The 15,929-nt window shown below is 41.6% G+C and overlaps 1 protein-coding gene across 1 annotated transcript in view; it reads left to right on the forward strand.

Moving 5' to 3' along the window:
• Window positions 1–15,929, forward strand: part of LOC132575749 (tyrosine 3-monooxygenase-like) — a 42,120-nt gene that overhangs the window by 13,354 nt on the left and 12,837 nt on the right. Inside the window, exons 6-7 of the mRNA XM_060244438.1 lie at window positions 118–168; window positions 11,189–11,334. Coding sequence (XP_060100421.1) covers window positions 118–168; window positions 11,189–11,334 — 197 coding nt within the window. The remainder of the gene's footprint in view (window positions 1–117; window positions 169–11,188; window positions 11,335–15,929) is intronic.

Below are 15,929 nucleotides of genomic sequence, written 5' to 3' on the forward strand. Positions count from 1 at the left end.
AGCAACTTATTTCATCTCCAGGTTTGGCCTAAACAGCTCTTTCTAGACTCTTCCTTAGTGTATGATCTGTGCCGTCTAAATGTATTTCTATCCAATATGCTCTCTGTTCTTTTACAGGGGTGATCCTTTACCAACAGTCAAGTACACTGCCCAGGAAACTGCTACGTGGTGAGTGTTGGCATAATGATGAGTGTGATGGCATAATTTTGCATTATGCCATCATACCCCATCAGCTGTCAAAGCACACAGGGGAGCTCCATGCCTGTGCTCATCCAGCATAATGAACATCTGTTTTCAAAAATGGCATGATGTGACAGTTGTGCAATGAACACTTTGAGTGAATGGGTGTGCAACGAACACTTGGAGTGTAACATCAACCTTTTCTGTAAAACACATTACTTAGAGGTTGAACTCTGTTACAGCCATCATCAGGAGTTGTCAAATGTGTGGTCTGCAAAAATAGGGCCTCCCTCACCCAAGAGACATGATATAGGGCGGACATGGGCATTTAATCATCTGAAAGTACCTATCTCTCAGTAGCAGTTCAGCACACTATGTGATTATAATGTACAAGGTATGAATGTTAAAGGCAGAGATCTCTTGGCTTGAGGGGTTTGTGTGGCTGATAGTTATGTGCTGAAAACACTGTTATTGTTTATAGGAGAAGTTAAAAGGTGGGAAGTGCAAAACAGTGTCTTGGGATGTCTCTCTTCCTTTCTTGGCTCAGCAATGCTGGGAAGGTTTTCTGGAGCTGTGCAGTTGCCTTCTTCTGCCTAGATGTCCTGTCCATATCACAGTGAGGCATCATGCAGCAAAGTAGAATGCATGAGAGAATGAGAAAGTAGAATAGAACAGTCTCCTCTCAGACAGTGGGTGGGGAATCCCCATTTAAACAACTCCTGTAATTAGAAAACTAGCAAAGCAGGGGGAATGGGGATTAGAATATTTTACCCTGATGTATGTGTTTACTTTCAGGGACTTTTTCAAACAGGTGAACATTAAAAAGGCACCACCACCCCACTCCCTGAAGTGATATTCCACACCATACTCTATATGACAGCCCTTCAAGTACTTGAAGATGGTGATCATATCACCTCTCAGTCGCCTCCTCTCCAGGCTGAGAACTTCCTCCTTATCTGATTCTTTCCCATCTACTAACCCAAAACATCTTTTTTGCCAGAATAGTTTTTTTCCACATCTTCTCATCTAAGATTGTCCTTAGATAAAATCTCTCTCACTTACCTACTTTCTTCTAGCAGCTAAATTCTACAGACTTTGGCTTCCAGCAATTTCTAAGTGCTTCAAACAGTGTAAATGGCTTAAATCTCTCATGGGCTCTCTTCATAAGGGGACCAGTTCTAATTTTTTCCACAAACTTTGCATGCACCTTGACCAGATATATCCAGTTTGGAGCTCTAGGAGCCCCATATCATCACTTAGGAACACAATAAAGATTCAGTAAGCCATAGTTCATGTTCATACTGTTCTGTCTTTTTTCCTTTTTCAGTCAGGCTTAGCTAGATGTTAACCCTTAAAGATGTTGCTTAGCATGCTTGTGGCCTTTCCAACTAAAGCTGTGTCCCACCTTACCAACATAACTTCAGCTGGAAGGAAGCTAAAAAGGGCAACAGCATGCAAACGTCACTACTCCCTTCGCCTTACCTTCCGCCACACCACACTTTGGCACCATCCCCTTCTCCATTCTACTCCCTCAAACATATCACCCAACCAGCTTCATATGGAAAGCAGGGAGAGGTGAAGGGCTGCTGGGAAGGGAAGCAAGGGACACAAGTATTTATCTAGAAAGTGGGATGCAGTCCAGACTTCACTTGTTGGCCACCCTTAAGCAATAACTTGAAAGGGCATATCTGGGAACCATGTATGCATGCATTTACAAAATGGATATGCCACCTCTCCAGAGACCTGCTTGAGGCGGCTCACAAACTAAAAGCAATGCAATAAAATCACAGAAACATCAACATAAGAATTTTCAGTATAAACCAAAGTATAAAAACTAAAATATGTACAACTATGTTGGAAAAGATCTCAGTACCTAACCCTCGGCTTTCCAGCTGCTCTGCATGGATTTGTTCTTTCAGACCATGAACTTTCAGGCACAAGTCTACAGCATTTTAAAACTGTAAAATACTTAGCTGAATAATGTACATAAGTGCCACTTTTGAGTCATAGCTGACCTCTGGTGATCTTAACAAGGGGCTTTCAAGGCAAGTGAGAAGCAGAGGGGGTTTGCAATGCCTTCGTCTGCAAAGTTTTCCTGACCTGGGTGGTTTCCCATGCAAGTACCAACTCTGATTAGCTTCCAATTTCAGACAAGGTTGAGCTGTAACTTGCGCCCCCCGCCCCCCAGTTGAAGCAGTCCTGAATAAATAAATGTTTTTTTAATCCTCCAAGCCATGATATGTGCAGATCTAGGACCCTTGTACCAACAAGCCTGCTTTAGATGTAAAATTGAACATTTAATTCTTGGTCACATCTAAAGCTTCTACTGTCTGTCTTTCTTGTAAAAGTTGAACATAAATTTTCTTAGAACGTTGCTTTATGTTGTGCCTCAAGTAGTTTAATATTATTCAAGAGTTCATTAAGCAGTTTAGTGCGAGATTTGTTATAAGAAGCTGCAATAAAAAGGGTTCCAGAGGAGATCTGGGAAACTACAGGCCAGTCAGTCTGACTTCAATACCTGGAAAGTTGGTAGAAACCATTATCAAGGACAGAATGAGTAGGCACATTGATGAACACAAGTTATTGAGGAAGACTCAGCATGGGTTCTGTAAGGGAAGATCTTGCCTCACTAACCTGTTACAGTTCTTTGAGGGTGTGGAGAAACGCCATCTTAGTCAATGTTGGTGCTTCATTGGAAGGGAACATTAAACTACTAAAGTAGGCTTTGGCCTAGCCTCCCTCCATCCCCTCCTCCCTTCCAGAGTTAAACCAGCGCCTCTAGGGGGAAAGCCTCCTAGAGGGGCAGGAAGTTCTTTAGCCTTCCCCTCATTGCCTCCCCCCTTCTGGAGTTAAACCAGCAACTCTAGGGGGAAAGCCTCCTAGAGGGGCAGGAAGTTCTTTTGTTCTTTTTATTTGAGTTAGGCGGGAAAAGGCCAGTTCTCAGCTGGCGCTCAAAGGAAGAGGTGGCCAGTGTGTGAGCTCCTGCCTGTGGGAGAGGCCTACTCAAAAGGAAGAGGACCCCAGGCAGTCAGACTGAGTAAGTCATCCACAAGGCACGGCAAGTTTAGACCAGGGCCAGTAAGATGCGTTTAAATCCACCTTTTATTTGTCATGCTGGTTGCTGTGCGGGTGCTGTGCTGTGCTAAACTTTTACACGCAACTGTTTTTGTTTTGTTTTTCTTTTCTTTTCTTTTTCTCTTTTAATTAACTATTTTTTCTGTTTTGAATGCTGGCAGTCAAACTCTGTACCACATAGATCCCCAACCGCTTTAGACCACGCTGCTTTATGAAGGGGGCCCCGGGGAAGGCATGCAGTTGGATAAGGTGCCAATCCTCCAGGGGTTCCCCGAAGAAGTGCTGTGGTCTCTGTGATACCCAAGTACTGGGTGGCAGAGGACCTTGAGGCCTGGCCTCAGAGCTGGAGAGGGGGATTGGGGGTCCTGTTCCTCTCAATCTGAACCCCTAGACTGAGCAGGTGGTGGCAGCGAGCCCAAGTGGCCAGAGGAGAAATAGCTCCCTCCAGGAGTTGGCGATTCAACAGGGAGTTGACGGAACCGGGTCTGAAGGCAGAATCGGGCCGGTTCCGTCACAGAGGGGATGAACAAACATGTGGACAAAGGGGACCCAATAGATGTTGTTTTCCTTGACTTCCAGAAAGCTTTTGATAAAGTTCCTCATCAAAGGCGCCTTAGTAAGCTTGAGAGTCATGGAGTAAAAGGACAGGTTGTGGATCAAAAACAGGCTAATTAATAGGGAGCAGAGAGTGAGTATAAATGGGCAGTCTTCGCAGTGGAGGACGGTAAGCAGTGGGGTGCCGCAGGGTTCAGTGCTGGGTCCCATGCTCTTTAACTTGTTCATTAATGATTTGGAGTTGGGAGTGAGCAGTGAAGTGGCCAAGTTTGCAGATGATATTAAATTGTTCAGGGTAGTGAGAACCAGAGAAGATTGTGAGGCACTCCAAAGGGATCTGTCAAGGCTGGGTGAGTGGGCGTCAACGTGGCAGATGAGGTTCAATGTGGCCAAGTGCAAAGTAATGCACATTGGGGCCAAAAATCCCAGCTACAAATACAAGTTGATGGGGTGTGAACTGGCAGAGACTGACCAAGAGAGGGATCTTGGGGTCATGGTAGATAACTCACTGAAAATGTCAAGACAGTGTGCGGTTGCAATAAAAAAGGCCAACGCCATGCTGGGAATTATTAGGAAGGGAATTGAAAACAAATCAGCCAGTATCATAATGCCCCTGTATAAATCGATCGTGCAGTCTTATTTGGAATACTTTGTTCAATTTTGGTCACCATACCTCAAAAAGGATATTATAGCACTGGAAAAAGTCCAGAAAAGGGCAACTAGAATGATTAAAGGTTTGGAACACTTTCCCTATGAAGAAAGGTTAAACGCTTGGGGCTCTTTAGCTTGGAGAAACATCGCCTGCGGAGTGACATGATAGAAGTTTACAAGATTATGCTTGGGATGGAGAAAGTAGAGAAAGAAGTACTTTTCTCCCTTTTTCACAATACAAGAAATCGTGGACATTCAATGAAATTGCTGAGGAGTCAGGTTAAAATGGATAGAAGGAAATACTTCTTCACCCAAAGGGTGATTAGCATGTGGAATTCACTGCCACAGGAGGTGGTGGCGACTAAAAGCATAGACAGCTTCAAGAGGGGATTGGATAAAAATATGGAGCAGAGGTCCATCAGTGGCTATTAGCCACAGTATATTATTGGAACTGTCTGGGGCAGTGATGCTCTGTATTTTTGGTGCTTGAGGGGGGGAGGGCAAAGTGGAAGGGCTTCTAGACTCACTTGTGAACCTTCTGATGGCACTTGGGTTTGTTTGGTTTTTTTGGCCACTGCGTGACACAGAGTGTTGGACTTGATGGGCCATTGGCCTGATCCAACATGGTTTCTCTTATATTCTTAATAGATATGACATGGCCCCTTAAGACTGTCTTGTAATCATCCCATGTAACTGGGAAGGAAACATCGGGTGTCATATTCAGTTTGAAGTAATGTGCAGAGATTTGCTCCAATTGCTTAACTACATTTTCATCTTGAAGCAAGAAATTATCAGACTTCCATGAAAATGCTCTATTCTTAAGTTGTGTTTGTTCGCCTCTCTGGGTTTTTTTTATGAGTGCACCCAGCCCTATTTATATGGTCATCAGAATTGATAATATTCATTTTGTTTGAGATTTTGGAAATGTCAGCTTAAAAAAAAGTCAGCTTAATTCTACAGTACAAGGTCTTCGTGAGAGACATGGTTGTTTATAGGTAACTGATAACTCTATTCTTCATATCTTTAAATCCTTCTACTCTACTCTATATGCTTCCACTGAGCAGATTCTATTAATGAATTTTTAAATTCTTCTACTGTTTTGAAATGCCTAATAGATTCTCATCATTCTATCTTGGTGAAGATGGTGAAGAAGAACTTTCTTTAACTCTTAGATCTATGAAGAATAATAAGGCTTAGATGTTCTCACCTCAGAATTCTATAAGGTAATGCAATCTTCATTAGCTCCACACTTACTTCGAATTTTTAATCACGTCTTTGATACTAGCTCTATTCTCCAATCTTGGCTTATGGCTAAAATTGTTGTTCTACCCAAAGCTGACAGAGATCCAGCTGACCCCAAATCTTATCATCCCATCTACTTGACAAATCATGATTACAAAATATATACAACCATTTTAGCTCAAAGGCTCAATAGACTCATTGGTGATCTTATATCTCCTGAGCAAACAGGTTTCATCCATGGTAGGGACATGGTAGATAATATTCGTAAACTAATCAATACTTTAACTTATTTTTCTATAAATAAAGTCTAGGATGTCTGCCTTCTAGCCCTTAACATAGAGAAGGCTTTTGATACAGTGGAACCCAAATATCTATTAGCACTTCTGCAAGGCATGCACTTTGGAGAAAAGTTTCAACACAATATAGCTGCTCTTTATAAATCACCTATGGCACTAATGCATATCAATGGCTGTCATTCTTCTACTTTTCCTTTATCAAGCAGAACATGGCAGGGTTGTTCCCTGTCCCCCCTTTTGTTCACATTAGCAATTGAGCCTATAGCAAATCTATTATGGGAGGATGTTTTCAACCCAAGTATTACAGTGGGTATTCATAAAGTGAAGGTAAACTTTTTTGCAGATGATTTGGTTCTTTTTATTTCAAATCCTTCGTCTTCTTTACCTGCTATTTTTAACAGATCTGCTTTTGGTAGGGTGGCAAGTTTACAAATCAACTCGTCCAAATCTACCTTGCACCCAGTTAATTTGCTTCCTCTGACCACTTCTTTTATTAAACCGCATTATCGCTTTTGTTGGGTATTTAGGAATTAATGTCCCAACATGTCTTACAAACCTAATAAAATATAATCATATGGAAATATCTAAGATCCTTACCAATCACTTTTCGCATTGGACTTCTAAATTCTTGACTCTTCTAGAGAGAGTTCATCTTGCCAAAATAATTTTGCTGCCAAAAATTTTATTCTATTTTCATGCCCTTCCTGTTTGATTTACCCTTATATCTTCTGCACACATGGCAAACCAAAATTAATGATTTGGCGTAATAAGAAGCCACGTATCCGTTTTTCTACAATTAAACAGCCATATACTGGAGGAAGTTTAGCAGTCCCAGATATCATATTGTATTATAACTCAATCATCATTACTAATATGGTAAGACAGCAGGAAAAGCCCAGCAGGAACTCATTTGCATATCAGGCCACACCCCCTGACATTCCCATTGTTCCGCACAGGACTTTTTTTGTAAAAAAAAGGCCCAGCGGGAACTCATTTGTATCTTAGGCCACACCCCCTGTGCCAAGCCAGCCAGAACTGCGTTCCTGCTCAAAAAAAGCCCTCTAAGACAGTATAGGTACTCTTTAAGGATAGAATGAAAATTGAGCAATGGCTTTTTCCTTATACCTTTTGTGAATCTATCTGGCAGTCTAGGAAGCAACGGTTTACGATGTCTACTAATACTTTCTTGAAGGCTGAGTTTCGAGTCTGGATTCAAAATCAAGCCTATCTTTCTCCTCCTACATCCCCTCTTGTGGAGTTCACACACTTGCCCTCTTTCATGCCAGGTAACTCTCCACATGCTTTTCTACATTGGAGAGCTTCTAATTTGATGAGATTTGTAGATGTATTATGTCAGGGTCATTTAAAACCTAGAGCTGATTTGCACTTAGCACATTCTACTTGTTTACCATGGTTTGAATACCTTCAGCTTCAAGATTTTTTGACATGACAACATTTTTTCCCCCTTTAAAGGCCCAGCTTACCACCTATGAATGTTTTCTTTACTCAGACGAAGTTCCTTTTAAAGGAATGATTGCTAAGCTGTAAACTCTGCTTTTACATTCTAATTCTTCATCGTTGCCATCTTATTGTACAGCTTGGCAGAATGACTTGAACCTTTAATTGTCAGAGGATCAATGGCAGGATATCTGGTGTTCACCGGCCTTGAAACCTAAATCACTAAATATTAATTTGCAGAAATTTAACTTTTTGGTCAGGTGGTATGTAATGCCAGTTTGTCTGGCTCACATGTTGTCTACTATTTCTTCCACATGCTGGAAGGGTTGTGGCCAGGTTGGAACCTATCTGCATGACTGGTGGACTTGTCCATCTGTAAAAACTTTCTGATAAACAGTTCTGCAGCACATTCAGCAGATTATGGGTATTCAAGTGCCCTGCTTGCCACAAGTTCTTCTATTGATTCTATGGGAAGATCTACAGCTAACAAAGCCTCAAAAGGAGTTGCTTTCAATTATGTCTATAGCAGCTAAGAAAAAGAAGAAGATATTGGATTTATATCCCGCCCTCCACTCCGAAGAGTCTCAGAGCGGCTCACAATCTCCTTTACCTTCCTCCCCCACAACAAACACCCTGTGAGGTGGGTGGGGCTGGAGAGGGCTCTTACAGCAGCTGCCCTTTCAAGGACAACTTCTGCCAGATCTATGGCTGACCCAGGGCCATTCCAGAAGGTGCAAGTGGAGGAGTGGGGAATCAAACCCGGTTCTCCCAGATAAGAGTCCACACACTTAACCACTACACCAAACTGGCTCACCAAACTAAGCATTCTATTGCTATTAAATGGAAGATATATGATTCATCTTTGATTTAACCTATGGGGATATTTCTTGCTAGACAAAATAACTGACAATAAACTTGTTTCTGACACCTCTCGAGCCCATTCTTTTTTTTGTCCACAAGTGGGAACCTTTCCTTTCATGGAAGAGGGGCTCTCCAGTTCAATGTGGCTTGATATCATCTACAGGCTATCTTGCTCTACTAGCATTGCACTGATGTCCTCTGCTATTTCATTCCTATTCCCCTCTCTCTTTAAACCACCTTCCTCCCTTTGTTTTTTTAAAGTTGTGTTTGTTTGTCTCTCTCTCTCTCTCTTTTATGAGTGTACCCAGCACTATTCATATGGGCCCCAGAATTGATAATATTCATTTTGTTTGAGATTTTGGAAATGTACTTTGTACTTTGTTCTTATATTTTCCAATGTTTGGTATATGAAGACAGATATGTATATTTTGGTATTGATTCTTTTAATAAAGTTAGATTGTTAAAAAGAAAAAAAGAATAAATAAACATCACAACAGAGCACCATACCACAGAACCTGCCTAGGGGGCAGAACTGGAGACTGAATGCTTTGCACTTTTTACATCTTTGCTGAATTATACACCACTGCAGAGAATTCCCCAGCCATGCAAGGGTCTCCTGTCTTGATCTCTTGACCTTTTCCTGACTGCTTGTGGGAGGGGTCCATGGCCTGTCCAATTTAGACATTACTAGCAACAGCCACTGTTGGAAGCCTACACATTTGTTTCTCAGCCCATAGCTTTGAAAGCTACACCCGTGCTTGCTAAACCTCGATGTTTATCTAAAACAGAGTGAGCCATTGTGGGATGCTGGCTATCACCCTTCCTAGCAACAGTTCAGCAGCAAAAGAAATAAGAAACACAATACCCCAAACAGGAAAAGGTCATTTGCCTTGCTCAGCATTTCCAAGAATGAGCTCAATTTTCATAAAGCAGTGTTTACAAATGTGTTAGAACCCCAGAGCTGAAGTTCAAAACAAAAAGAACTCAAAAAAAAAAGAACAACTCAAAAACATAACAGTTTTCCATAAGGCTCTCTGCCATTGCATAATTACTTGTTTCCTTTCCAAGAGCTAAATAGGTGGGTCCTTTAAAAAAAAGGAAGAAAAAAGAAAGACAGAATGAAAGTCTCTAACACAATAATCGTAAAATGCAAACCAGAGGTAAAATCCCTCCTAAAATGTGCATAGACACAATATTCATGTTTTGTGATATTTAATATCTGTTCTGAAATATGGAACTGACTGTTTCCAAAAAAAATTAATGGACTAAGCAGTTCAGGCGAATGAAATTTAGGCTATTGAGCATATTTACATTGTGAACTGAGTATACTATCTCATCCCATAGATTTTTCACTTTGGTAACAGATATACTAACAACTTAAAAGCATGTCAAGTGAAAGTGCAATTAGTAGGGCTTTTTTTGAACAGCAATGCACAGGAACACAATTCCGGGTGGCTTGGCATTAAGGGGTGTGGCCTAATATGCAAATGAGTTCCTGCAGGGCTTCTTCTGCAAAAAAGTCCTGTGTGAAACAATGGAGAGCCAGTTTGGTGTAGTGGTTAAGTGTGCGGACTCTTATCTGGGAGAACCGGGTTTGATTCCTGACTCCTCCACTTGCACCTGCTGGCATGGCCTTGGGTCAGCCATAGCTCTGGCAGAGGTTGTCCTTGAAAGGGCAGCTGTTGTGAGAGTCCTCTCAGCCCCACCCACCTCACAGGGTGTCTGTTGTGGGGGAGGAAGGTAAAGGAGATTGTGAGCCACTCTGAGACTCTTCGGAGTGGAGGGCGGGATATAAATCCAATATCTTCTTCTTCTTCTTGATGTTGGGGTGTGTGGCCTAATATGCAAATGAGTTCATGCTGGGCTCTTTCTACAAAAAAAATAAAAGCCCTGGTAATTCACTGAAGTCTCTTCATTCTGTGATATGAAAGTTATGTATGAAGAGGGCATCCTGTGAAGAAGCTGTATATTGCTTTGCTTGTTAAGTGACTGAAAATCTTTTGTTCATGATTCATATATCTTCTTGCCTTTAGCCTTTTGTGTGATCCATACCCCTGTCACATGAATCAACACAGCGCTCCAGAGCACCTAGCCAGAGCCTTGCAATTCCACCTTAGGGAGATTTATTCTCAGCTCTGAGCATCCTGGCTTTCTTCGCAGTTTTCTAACTGTAGTTCAGTTCAAGATGGTCTTGGATGAAGGATCATTCTGGCTGATCTGTGCATTATAAAATGGGTTGGTTGATGCATGTATACTGATGCTTGCCATAGTGAATCACAAAATGTCTGCTATGACCAGGCCTCATTTTGGGCAGGAGCTCACAGGAGCAGAGCTCCAAAACCTCTAAATTTTATTGTGCTCTTTCTTTCCTACCCCCCCCCCCACAGTACTTGCTTCTGGGCTCCAGTGTTCAAACCCCCTGTGAGGATTTTGCTGAACTCTAAGATTTGACAAACTTTTTAATATTTCCCCCTACAAAAAATGGGGAAATAACCAAAACATATAAAGCAGGTTTTATTATGACAATTATAATTCAAAAAGCATTTTAAGGTAGATGCTGAGGTGATTTAATTTAGTACACCTTCCCATGATGTCAGGGGTGTGTGGCATATGCAAATGAGTTGTGCTAACAAGCTCCAGCACCTCTTTGTCTACAAAATGACCCCTGGCTATGACTTTCTATTGCACATGGAACTACAAGTATTTTCCCTTCATATTGAATGTGGTATAGAAAAACATGTTGCTGCATAACATATGAAACAATCTTTTCCCCCCTGTTGTGGGAAAGATGTCACCTGGATGAAAAAAACTTCATTATTTTATTATTATGCACTCACTGGCCACTCAATAATAACTCTTCTTGCTTTCAGGAGAGAGATCTACCAGAAGCTGAGAAGTCTTTACCCTACTCATGCTTGTAAGCAATATCTGGATGGCTTTCACCAGCTTGAAAAGTACTGTGAATACCGAGCATGTTCCATCCCTCAGCTGCAAACTGTCTCCACATTTTTAAAAGGCAAGTTGTCGTAACGCCATGACATTTTTATCTCTGTATATTCTGTTGTGGCTGGAAGATGCCACTCAGTGATGTTTCATTGGAATTTCCTGCTTGAGCTCTTTCCTCCTGTTTCCCAGATGAACTGTTCTCTCTGTGTTCTGGAATGATCCTCCAAACCTTAGTTAGGGGTTGTGGACTGTGGCCTAGCAAAGGAAAAGTGAGGTAAAAAGTTCAAGGGGGAAATGGATTTATTTTTTTTACAGCTACCAAACATTCAGGAAAATAATATCAAGGTAAGTGTTTCTCATTATGGCATCTCCATGCTGGGAATTGTTCTTCTTCTGTTTTTTGTCTTTTCAAGGCTGACACTGCCTTGGTGCAATAACATAACCAAACTCTGGCTGAGGCATCTTGCAGTCACTCCCCACTAACTCACATGAAGTGAAGCAAGAAAGCTTTATTAAAGACATTCAAGAAAGGTTATTAAGAACAAGGCATAAAGTTCAGTGGAGTCCAATGTTCCCTCTAAGCCGTGGAATCTTTTGAGAAAAAATTCTACTTTGTGAGCTACTGGCATTAAAGTTGTGAGCTACTGCATAAATTATTGTGCTCTAGGGCCATTTTTCCTGAGCTGAGACAAAAATGTGTGAGCTGGAGGCTAAAAAATTATGAGCTAGCTCACACTAACTCAGCTTAGAGGGAACACTGGTGGAGTCATAATGCACAAAAAATCACAAAGACTATCTGGCTGTGCTACTTACTTACACAATTGGTAGCACTGCTTGTTGTTACAGCTGAAGCATCATGTTCAAGAGCTTATACAGAGTGTCTTCAGGCAACCGTGTGGTGGGTGGAGGAAAGGGGATGTTCTCTTTCTGCTGTATTCTATATCACAGGCCATCACCTCCTGACCTTACCAACCAATCACAGGGCTGGTCTCCATAGAACTTTCTGGGGTGAGAGCAAGTTCCCCCTCCCATACCAGACTCACAGCTGAGCTGTGTGAATTTATTAACAGGCTTTCAAAATGACCTTGGCAAGTAACTGGCAGTTGTGTGGAGGAGCTGCTTGACACCTACAAGCAGTCAGAGAAAACAGACTTTTAGTTGGAATTTTCCTCTAAGGTGGCTTCTCTCTTGACATCTCTCTAATGGACAGAGTCTCTGTCCATAAAGAAAGGTGGTAGTCTTCCACAGAAAAAAAACTTCCCTTTAAGTGCCCAGAATCTGGCTTGCCATGCATAGGAAGTCTAAAGAGCCCTATTGTATCAATGGATGTAAACCAGGGCTTTTTTTGAGCAGAAACGCACAGGAACACTGTTCTGGTTGGCTTGCTGTCAGGGGTGTGTGGCCTAATATGCAAATAAGTTCCTGCTGGGCTTTTTCTACACACACACACACACCAATGTAAACTGTCCATTGAGTTAAGCGCCTGCACCCTTTGTATAGTCTCCAAGCATCTCTTTGAGTAGCCAAAGACTGAAGCAAGGAATAGAGTCACAGATTTCATGGACATCAGTTCACTAAATGGCACTTATTTGTTATTATAACTTCTAGAGATCTTTTGGACTGAACCTCTCAGAGCAATTTAAAGTGTTTGAAATGTGTCAAACCTATACTTATTTTTTATTCTGAGCTATTTATACCCCTCACATTTTGTTTTAAAAATGCATAAAGTGGCCCATAACATCCAAATAAGACAACAGCAAGAGTATACAAGGAAATGGTCTTCATTCTACAGAACGGCTGGCCATTGAGAGGAAGGGGTAAGGAGACAATGTTAATTATTATTACAACAGCCATGTAATGTAGAGCAGTATTATTATTCTGTAGAGCAGCTGTGGTGACTAGGTGGAAGATTTAGACCACTTAGTGAATTCACAGCAGAAATGAGTTAAGCTGGAGACTTCCTAGGAAATAATGCAGATAGTTGATGAGTACATTCCTGGTGGGCTTATACTGTTTTGCAGGGGTGGAATTCTAGCAGAAGCTCCTTTGCATATTAGGTCACACACCCCTGATGTAGCCAATCCACCAAGAGCTTACAAGGCTCTTTTTTGTAGGATTGGCTACATCAGGGGTGTGTGGCTTAATATGCAAAGGAGCTCCTGCTAGAATTCACCCCTGCTGTTTTGTAAAAGTTACTGTGGGCATACTCTTAATCAGGCAGGGAATCATCCTACCTTTTTTGCTATGTGTTAATGATGCCTAGTAATGGTGCATGGAAACCAATGGCATAATGAGCAGGATCCACACAGTGAGCTTATTGTATTGAAACCTAACATGGTATAGAATCTAAAGTGTTGGACTAAGACTTGAGAGACCCAGGTTCAAATCCCCCATTACCCATGTAGATCCATAGCTGATCATAGGCCAGACACTTCCTTTCAGCCAAATCTAAGGTTATTGCAAGAATAAAATGAAGCATGGGAGAGCCTGTGCATTGGGAAGGAAAAGCAGAATACAGATTTAATACTTTTACAATATGGCAGGGAACAAAGTTCTCTTTAACAGTTACTGTTGTTGTTACTGAAATACATTGACTGGTTTTGACATGAAAAGTTGTTGCAAAAGTGCAAAAACATTGTGCTTCTCCCCAAAAAATCAAATGGGGAAAAAGATAATTGTTCTGGAATGGGTGTTTTTGTATACCTAAGTGTGTTCTAGTTGAAAGCAGGAATAATTATAGCCAGAGTATAAACAATTGTATGTAACTCTGTTTGGAGGCCAAGAGTGGAGTGGACATTTGTTCCTATAGGTTTCGGTAGAGCAATTAGTCATGACTTCTCTTTCAACTCTCTCTGGGCTTCCAGAAGTGCTGGAGCAGTCGTCCAACAAGCCCTGCCTCACCTCCAGTTCTTTATTGCAGTTCTGTTTTTATTAGAGAGCTATAAATCACAAGTACAATTTTTACAAGTTACTTCTTTACAAATGCCTCTGTAACTTTTCTGCCCTGTACAAAACCCTTGGAATGTCCAGACTTGAGAATCAGAAGATTTTTTTTAAAAAAAAAAACGTACTGTACAATTTTGTTTCTTGCTATTTAAAGAACTGTTTAAGCTGAGAAGGAACAAATTGGGTAATTAAGCATTAGACAGAAGGCCGGGATGGTGACAACTCAGTAGAGGACTCCTCTGCTAAAAGTAAAAGCCTCCTCAGTTGACAGGCGGAGGGTGCATGCATAGATGTCACAGAAATTTCCATGGCATTATAGTGTATCTGAAAATGAACATAGATCCAGAGGAGTTAGTTTGTGTTAGTCTGTTACTGCAAAATAGTAAAGAGACCAGTAGCACCTTCAAGAGCAACAAATTTTATTGTAGCATAAATTTTGGAGAAACACAGCTCTCTTCATCAGATGCATCTCTTCATATTTGACATAGAGAGCTGTGTTTCTTGATAGCTTATGCTACAATAAAATTTGTTACACTTAAAGGTTCTACTGGACTCTTTACAATTTTGAAAATGAACAGCACCTGATAGGTTACACCTAGTAATCATAAGCCTTTCTTGCAAATCTAAACATTGGCACAACAGGCAGAATTCTATCCTTGTCAACCAGAAGTGTCAGAGACTGAACCTGGGGTGTCCTGCACTGAATTATGGAGCCTCCCTTACAGATTTCAAACCCCCATGAATTCACGGAGGAAAGGTAAATGGGAAGCATGAGATCAGCTTCCACTATGGGGGATGCTGACAAGAATGCAAAGTGCATCTTAAAGATGGAGCCACAGCTCAGGGACACAGCATCTGCTTTGCGTTCGGGGGTCTCAAGTTCAATTCCCAGTATCTAGGATCAGATGATACGTGATGTAAAAGGATCTCTGCCTCTGAGTCCCCTGAGAGCCTTCAGCTAACCAGAACAGACTAAACTGACCTTGATAGGCAAATGGTTTGGCTCAGTATAAAGTAGCTTCATTTGTCAGGCATTACACCCAGGCCTCGGATTCAGCGGGAGCTCACAGGAGCGCAGCTCTTGAACCTTTCTGAGAGTTCCACCTCATCCTTCCCACCTTGTCCATTGAATAGTAGGTGCAGCTGCATAACAATCCCTGGATGAGCTCCACCTCCTATTTTTCTACAAAACGACCCCTGATTACACCCAAACCCATCCTCGAAGGTGCTCAGGGTGGCCTATATTGAAGCCACTTATGTGACAAGCAGCCTTTTTTTTGGCAGTAATAGAATAGATTCATGTGCCATCAGGACCACTAGGACTTTTTTTGTAGCAGGAACTCCCTTGCATATTAAGTCACATACCCCCGATGCAGCCAATCCTTCAAGAGCTTACAGAGTTCTTTGTTCAAGTCCTACTGTAAGCTCCATGAGGATTGGCTACATAAGGGGTGTGTGGTGTAATATGCAAAGGAGTTCCTGCTACAAGAAAAGCCCTGACACGCTATCTTCAACAGATAACAGACTGGGTTATTGAGCTTTAGGAAACTTTAATAATCAAGTTATTCACTTTTCCAGTAAAGGTACTGGCATTAGGGATGCAGTAATCATTGCTGTGAGTTAGTTCATTGAATGAACCATACAGGCAGCACACTGATCCCAAGATTTGATCGTTTACTCTTTTGCTTGGCAAATATCTCAAACTACATTTGTGCAGTA

The sequence above is a fragment of the Heteronotia binoei genome, chromosome 8 (assembly GCF_032191835.1).
Source record: "Heteronotia binoei isolate CCM8104 ecotype False Entrance Well chromosome 8, APGP_CSIRO_Hbin_v1, whole genome shotgun sequence".
In the NCBI taxonomy this organism is placed as follows: Eukaryota; Metazoa; Chordata; class Lepidosauria; order Squamata; family Gekkonidae; genus Heteronotia; species Heteronotia binoei.